Source organism: Euprymna scolopes, chromosome 2 (assembly GCF_053919585.1).
Source record: "Euprymna scolopes isolate OS-2025 chromosome 2, ASM5391958v1, whole genome shotgun sequence".
Lineage (NCBI taxonomy): Eukaryota > Metazoa > Mollusca > Cephalopoda > Sepiida > Sepiolidae > Euprymna > Euprymna scolopes.
In genome coordinates, this window is record NC_136483.1 from 41,053,493 (window position 1) to 41,062,276 (window position 8,784).

At 31.2% G+C, this 8,784-nt stretch overlaps 1 protein-coding gene across 8 annotated transcripts in view; it reads right to left on the bottom strand.

Moving 5' to 3' along the window:
* Positions 1-7,736, bottom strand: part of LOC145291348 (ribosomal protein S6 kinase beta-1-like) — a 282,083-nt gene extending 274,347 nt beyond the window's left edge. For all 8 annotated transcript variants that reach the window (XM_080137175.1, XM_080137142.1, XM_080137168.1 and 5 more), the window contains exon 1: positions 7,341-7,736. In XM_080137175.1, the coding sequence (XP_079993301.1) occupies positions 7,341-7,448 (108 nt within the window). In that variant the 5' untranslated portion in view covers positions 7,449-7,736. The remainder of the gene's footprint in view (positions 1-7,340) is intronic.
* Positions 7,737-8,784: the final 1,048 nt, after the last annotated feature.

Here is an 8,784-nt window from a genome sequence, read left to right on the forward strand (position 1 = left end):
TCTTTATTTGACCAATCAACTAGTGTTCTGACTTCCTTACTCCTCCCACCATCCCTCACAGACTCCCTGCCTTCCTTGAAACTCTTATGCTATTCAAAAACTGATGTTCAATTCATGCAAGATGGCCCAAAAACAGTTTGAAGCATTCCATACGTTTCTGCGGCATTTTTTCCAAGTTTAAAACAGAATTTTACTGCATATCGTTCTTCTAAAGTGTGCTCACGTCCAGATTGCATTTTTGAAATTTACCAGCTGTGACAATCAGGCTTTGGTAGGGTCTATTCCAAATCTGCTGTAGCTGTTCATTTGAACCTGAAATCATAAAAATTGGTCAGTCATCTCATAAAATGTACAGCAATAACATACTGAATTTTCAAGAGTCTTTGACAATTTTGAATGCTTGTACAAAAAAAGTGTGGAAACTTATTTAAGGCACTGCGTGTTTATATATATATATATATATATATATATATATATATATATATACCACATGCATAGACAAAATCATGAAAAAAATTAACCAAATATCAAAACCATGGGGCTCAGAAGAAAGGTTTGAGCGTCATGATCAGCAGGAGCTCCTATGAAAGCCAACATGACGGGTCTGGTCGGTATCATGCGAATATTGACATTTCTTATTTCAAGTAAAATATAGATAAATATGATCACCACAAACAAAGGACTGTGCAGAAGACTAATGGAGTGCGTTTATAGAAACAACTCCGTACAAAGTTTTTTTTTTTTTTTTTAATGTGTAGAACATAAGTACGTATATATATATATATATATATATATATACATACATCATGGTAGATCCGAGTTGGATGTATTGTCCTTGACAATAATACCTTCCGTAAAAAGAGCTTATTATATATGGGTGAGAGAGCGAACGAGCTGTATACATAGAAAAAGGGAGCATACAGTACAGTACAGTACTGATCTTAAATCTCCTACTTTATCTTGGGTTTAATTAAAAGGCGAGGTTGGGGTTTATTTGGTTCTTTCAATGTTTGCAGATTCTAAAATAATGAAAAGAGTAAATTTTTGAATGCAAAAACCTAAGGAAAAATAACTGGCTGATTGTATTTATTTACAAACTTACAAAGAAGGGGAAGAGGAGGAGAGGAGACGCGACAGTAATCGCCGGTGCTCGTTTGTTGAGAGAAGAGAAACGGAGTTGAGTGAAATGAACACACGTACACCATTTAGTCAATGTAGACAAAAACAAACAATAGACAAAAAATAAAGTGGTTTTAATTTTAATGGAAGTCCAGAAAGAAATAGGTTATGGTGTGATTAATGTTTTAATAGTTTCATTTTCAACTTAATGGCATTTCTGTATTGGTTGTTATATTTACAACGTTTCGGCCGATGTTATCTCTGCCCTCTGCCCCCTTTTTTTTCGGATACATCTTTTTGAACTTTGGAACCTGTGCACGGAATTTCGGACCAAACCATTTATTTAATTCACGAGGATAAATTATTTTCATTCCGTCATTTTAAGTTTATATTATTCTTAGTTAAGGATTGAACCTCCCAACTACAAAAAAAAAAAAAGTAAATAAATAAATAAAATGCCATAACTGATTGTTAACTTATGCCATAAGCCAACAGGAAATTCTATTATGAAATTTGTAAGCCTTCAACCTAATTTGGTCTAGATATATCTGTCTGTACGGTATTTACTGCAATATATTTTTGGTGGGCGACAATGGCCTGAAAGTAAACCTAGTATTACTGAATATGGAAACGAACTAGTAATCATAAATATGAAGAACAGTAAAAAAAAAAAAAAAAAAAAAAAAAAAAATATTGCATACAACACATCTAAATATGATTATGTTTAAAGCTCTCAAAATTCATACGTGGCGTAAAACGGTTAACAATTTGTTTTAAGTGACAGTTTTCTGAAGGTTAAAGGTTCAATCCTTGCTACTGGCGATATTAACTAAGAATAACATAAACGGTTAGAATTCGAAAAGATGCACTTGAAGGTCGGAGATTTCATCGGTCGAAATGTGAATACCGATATAAGAGTAGTAAATAGTAAAGTAGTACTAGTACGAATAAAGCAAATAATACAAATTATCAATCCTCATCTCGAATTCCGAAACGTAAATAGAAATAATAACTTTACGATAAAAACTATAAATGAAAAACAGAAAATGTTTAATTAAATTTCAGTTTGAAAATAGTCATTTAAATTGAAAACAAAGGAAAATAAATTGAAACGAAATGTATTTCATTTTTTTTAAGGATCGTCAACTGTAAAAACGGCAAAAACGGTGATAAAGTTTTGGTCAGTTTAGTCAACGTCAGAAATGTTTTCCTTCAAATTTTGAAATCGCTTTTTTGTGATAATTTTACAAATTCACAACTGAAATAAAAAGATGACAAAGGAATGAAATTATTGGATTTAATTTTCTTTGTGAACAATTTTATTTACTTAGAAATAATACTTTTCGCAGTTTTTGTTTAAACAATGACATTTCATATTAATGAATGAGTATTTCTTGTTTCAAATTAAAAAAAAAAAAAAAAAAAAAAAACTTTAAAAATGTCTAATTTTTTTTTCAATCGATATTTTCAATAAATTTATTAAACTAAAACAGTATTTTGTATATATATTTTCTTTACTATCTTTGTTCTATAAGATGCTTAACGCGAATATATTTAGAGGAAAAGGTAGATCAGACTATATGGCTAGCCGAAAATGAACACACAAAATAAAACTGGTTCCCGAGACGCAAAAAAACAAAAAAAAACACGTTTATTTACTTAGCGTTTTATTTTTATTTTATTTTTGTTTTGTTTTTTTTTGCCGATACATTTGCATCGTTTTATTGTTTTTTGTTGTTGTAATTAGTGTTTTCTGAAGTGCCCATCCATCACACGAACATTTATTAGATTGTTGTATTAAAAATGACACTAGAAAACAATTACAAAAAGCGACAACAATTTACAAACATACAATGCAAAATATATTAATAAAAAATAAACATAAATGTTATTTGTTTTGTTTTTCAGAAACCTGGTTTCATTTTGTGTGGTCGCCTTTGGCTGGTGTAATAGTTACCCTGGTATTGATTCGAGAAAATCGGGTAACTTACTCGATTTTCTCGAATCAATACCCTTAAAAACAAGTCTCCAAAAAGGGATAAATCGTAAATATGATTAATGAAACTGGGTTTATATTTCATTTCATATTTTTCTTTTATTTTTGCTTGGCCCTAGGAGGTCAAGAGAAGAAAGCCAAAGCTTAAAAGGGTTGAAAGATAAACACTTTAAAGAAGATAATGACCATTAAACCAATCCTCATAAAAAAAAATCGGACATCCTGGAAATAAAATATCTGTTGAAATATGACGTGATTTTCTTTTTGTTTTTGTTTTTTTACAAGAAAACAATTGAGTTTTGGAATTTTTAATGGGTCAAGGATTTATCTGCTTCGTTTTTTATTTTTTATTTTTTTTTGGGGGGGGGGAACTTTCGATTTGTTAGAAAACAAGGTGCTAATGAAGAGAGTGACGCGCTATTTTTTTAAAAATCGTATTTCCACGTTTAATTAAAGTTTTATATGTTTTGTTTTTTATTCAATTGTAAGGTTAAGGTACAGAATAAGTACAAAACACCATCTCCTCCCCATGTTAAGAACGGCTTTTTAAATAATGTTATTATTTCAGCACGGATCACTCTCTGCATGAGTACCAAAAACCAAAAACAAACGGAAAAGCAGTCAAAAATTTGATTCTTTAAAGTAATATTAAGAAAAAAAAATCGCATACGAAAGAGACCCCCTCCCCCCAAAAAGATAAAATGTGTATATTTATTTAAATATTAATAAAAGTGTGACCACTTCTGTGTTTCTCGCCTCTACGTGACGTAATCATTAATCGATTATTTACTGAAAAAAAGATAATTCATCAAGTATTAAAACAAACTTAAAAAAAAATTAATATTTAAAAATGAATGACAAAATTAATTCATTTTAATTTCTTCGTAAATAAGCCAATCTTTTTTAATCTTTTATGAATAATAAAGAAAAAGGATGAATCACCGAAACATTGCCAAAGTTGAAGAGTTTGGGAGCATTTAAACTGTCAAATCCTCATGTATTAAAAAATGTTTTTACATTTATTCATTTTATAAATAGTTATCAAAGAAAATTTGTTTTATAACAATATGGTTCAATTAATAATTTAACAATCAAACGATATCGTAGTAATTAAATTTAACTTTCAAAATCCCATCCAAAATTTCATTTCAAAACTAATATGGTAAAATAAAAAAATAAAAATTAAAAAGCGGGGAGGTAGAACAAAAGACAAAACAATCAATTGAAATTTTGTTTTCGTTAAAAATGAAGAATTTTATTTTATCATCTACGTTTGTAATTTAACGCCAAAACAAATTACAATTGTCATTTTATTTTTTGGTGTTTAATTTTTTTTCTTTTCTTTTCTTTTCCTATTTAATTTTTTATAAAATAAAAACTCGCGTTATTAAAATAACTATCTTAAATATTCAATAAAAAATAATTACAAACATTAAAAACGGTTAGCCGGCTACAACATCTTTAAGGAAATAGAGAAAAACTGAAAAATAAGTTGACTTCAAAATTCAGATAAAATGTCAGTTGAAGGAATAAATAAATAAATAAAAATAACTGCAAAATTGCAAAGCAAAACAGATTTGCCTAAAGTTTGTTTCAAATTTAATGAACAACGAATGATAGTAAATTAGTAATTTCAGAATTAAACTGTTCCTATTTGATTGCCTCCACACGAAGGCAGAGTTAGAGTCGGTTAGACACAAGGTCGGTTTTAAATGTGGGGAAAATCCAGCTCCCACGAAAAGGGGTACTCTGAATAGGAACAAAAAATTGTCTGTCATGAGGGATTTTTCCTCCATTGACAGAGGACAGAAAATGTGAAATGTAGCATTAAAACAAATACTACACTGTGATCTTGGCGCGAAACGTTGTTTCGGGATTATTGAAATATAAGGATTGATTATTTGTATCAATGTCATTCTTATCCTCGCTGTTTATATTAACGTTTCGGCCGATGTAACCTTTGCTCTTCTTGACGCATTTTCGAACAGAATATTTGATTTAATCCACGTTATTGTTCTCATTTTTGGTAAATATCAAGAGTTAATTTTCATTCTTAATTGCCATTCTGTGGCGAGGATTGAACCTTCAACTGATAGTCACTTAATGATATGATCGCTAACCAATGCAACGCTTTTAACCGTTATGCCATGGGTCGTGTCAGCAATTCTAGAATTAATTTTGGGAGTCTTAAAACCTAGTCCTAGTCAGATAAGAAATATTACTACATACTACCAAATTTATGTATATAATAGTTTCAATTAGAAATTCCGCCCAGGTTCCATCAAGAGTTCGATTATAAGGTTCCCAGTTCAGATGCACACTGCAGTGCACCGGAAGTTAAATCGGCCGAAACGTTGGGTACAACAAAGATGAGAATAGAAGTCCGAATAATCCAAATTATTCACTATTTGTTGTCCCTCTTTACTTGCCTCCCCACGAGAGTAGAATTAAATACAAGATCGGCTTATAATATGGAGGAAAAATTCAGCTTCCACTAAGGGATACTTTGGATTGGTCCAAAAATAAAAATTGCCTCAGTCTAAAAAAGATTTCTCCACTGATCGAGGACAGTATCAGAACAGATACTAGTTTGTTCTTAATCAAAATGTTTTACACGTTTTAAACTTATAAAAATTTGAGAGATAAGTGGTAATTAACTAAATTAAATTAATAAGGTCCCCCCCTTCAAACTTTTAAAGCCATGATGACATTACGATGCTGACCCCCCCCCATTTCGAATCAGCTGAGTTACGTTAAACTTTGAATTACTTTATGACTGCTACATTCAATGTTCATTGTTCATTCACCCACTTTTATGAATTGAATACGGAGTTATATTTTTAATGGTTTGTTTGTTTGTAAGGTAACAAAGTTGAACTTGTAAGAATATGGAACATTTCTAAAATATGAAATGGGGGCAGAAAATCCATGAGGGGGTGGTTTTCTGTGAGAGTCACAAAGTAATATTTTTATCCGTATGTTTTGAGATAGATCAGCCACATATTTATGGGACGGGGACAAAGAGGATAATTAGACGAAATTAAAGACTTTTTTTCTTTTTTTATTTTAAAGTATTTAATTAAAAGACAGTTTTGTAAATTTAAATCAATCAAAATAAAGACAAATATAACTATTTGACTAAAGGTTTTTAACAATGTTCATCGTAAATATATATATCGAGCAACAGACTTTTTTTCTGTTACCGTTAAAATAAGTCGTTAGAAATAATGATTAGACTTAATCGAAAAATAAAAGATTTTAAGTAGCAAATATGTTTTTATTTTTTATTATTATTTAATAAATTGTAAATTAAAATTTTAAGTATTTTACACAAAAAAGAAAGAAAAAAAATTCTCTTGGAAACTAAACTTAGTCTTGTTAGATAAGTCTAACCGGCATTCTTTCGTAGTTCCTCTTTTTATCCAACTTGCATCATTCTGACATTGATTTTTTTTTTAACGAGTTTGTGATTCAAGAATACAACTTAAATTTTCTTATTTGTTAACAAAAAAAAAAAAAAAATCAGTTTGTTTCTTAAATATTTATTTTTCGAGTAAGAAAGTTTATTTGCATAAACACACAAACTTATGCACATATTTTTTTTCTTAATAAGGTAGTTTGAAAAACAATTAAATTTCTGTTAATTATTATTACATAACAGACCTTCGGGATATCAGATGCTTCTACAGAATTTGAACAAAATCAAAACCGAACTAAACCTAAAATTGGGTTAGGGTTAAAAAAAAAAAAAAAAAAAAAGAGTTTCGTTCAAATTCTGTAGAATAGCAATATCAGAGATTAGTATATTTTTGTTCGATTTCGGGAATGGCAGATGAGAGATCATTCTTTCAGGCATTACCACCTCCTTCGTAAAAGGAAAATGCTGATGGGTCCGCACGGCTATTTTTATAAAAATCCACAATGCCCCCTCCCCCATAATAAGAGGTGGTGGTGGTCGGTCTGAATTCCTGACTAACGTTGTGTCTAACTTTGTCGAAGTTGAAAACAAGTAAATAAACAAAAATAGATACGATTTGAACGAAATAATAAATTCGTGTAGTTTTTATTTCATACTTTCTTTACTTTTCATGATATTTCTCGTTTCAAAAAGAAGCCGGTTGTTGGTGAAGAAGAGTGAAAGAAGAAGCACGTATAGACCATGACACACAGTCGGATGTATCTAAGAGATAAATACAAAAGTTACGGGAGAGAAGATAGTACTTACGGGTATTTGTACATCTAAGAAACAGTCATCATCTGACAATTCTTCTTCCTCAATTTCGGGGGCATCTAGGTCGATGTCGAAGACACCGGCCGTGATTTGATTACTCATCCCGGCTCCGTGACCATTCGACGGAACACTAGTGATAAAATCCTCCTCCGACTCCAGTTTGATAAAATATAGTGAATTCAGATTTTACTTAAATAAAACTTTCGGGTCCTCTTTTTGTTGTATTTTCCTTATTAAAGTCGTCAAGACATGACAATAAAAGATATTTTTATGTTTTGTTTCATAATACAGAGATCCGAAGGGTTCAACGCAATAAAATGTTCTCCCTGAGAGGGATTCCTTCTGACGTCACAAGTCACGTTCACTTCCGTTTAAACGCCTCGCCCAATCGGAGGCGTTTTCTACTGACGCGCTCTATTCTCCCTTCGTGAACTGGAAAGTGCGTAATATTTGAAAACATTTATTTTTAAAGAGGGGATTGTCTATTTTATTACAAACTAGCAGGCCTACCCGACATTAAGCGGAAACATGAACAATAAAATATAAATGTGTGTGTGACATGTACCCCCCCTCTCTCTCTCTCTCTCTCTCTCTCTCTCTCTCTCTCTCTCTCTCTCTCTCTGACTACTGATTCAATATAATAATAGAAAAAAAGGGGGGGGGAGCAAGACCGTCTTAGGCCACGGGGGGGGGGCAGCCAACCGATTGTTGGAACTATTTCAATGTTTTTTTTTAAAACCAGTAAGAATGAAAAAGTATTTTTATCCTTCCTTCCATGCACTATTTTGGTCTCTAGTGATCGCGGGGCAATGAATATTACAGTATTATTTATTTATTTATTTATTTATTTACCATAATCAGGGTGAGATCACATTAAATTCGATAATTTTATTTTTATATGATTAATAGAGAGAGAGAGAGAGAGAGAGAGAGAGAGAGAGAGAGAGAGAGAGAGAGAGAGAGAGAGAGAGAGAGTCAGTTGACCGGTTTCGCCCTCACTCCTCCCGAATTGAATCAAGGGATTTTATTTATAATTAAAGAGGAAAGAAACGTGAGAGAAACTATACCTACTTAAAGTAAAATAACGTTATGATTTATTCAAGGGGGAGAAAAAAAATGAACGAGACAATATATATTTAAAATAAAGCAGCGTTATAATATATGTATAATGCTGGAATATCCTAAATGCTAATTATGTTCAAACCTGTTTACAAAGAAAAAGTCTCTTTAAATGCATATGAACAGTCTCCAAGATCTTCAGATGAAATTTTGAATGAACACAGCTTAGAATGAAATTTGTGCACATGACGAGTTTTTAAGCAATGAAGTTTTTGACTGTTGCATCATTGAACTCCTCCTGACCTAGATCGTTGGGTGAGAAGCTTTCTCCATTTTGTCATTCATATAGCAGTCATCTGAGGAGGTAATGTCATCACGG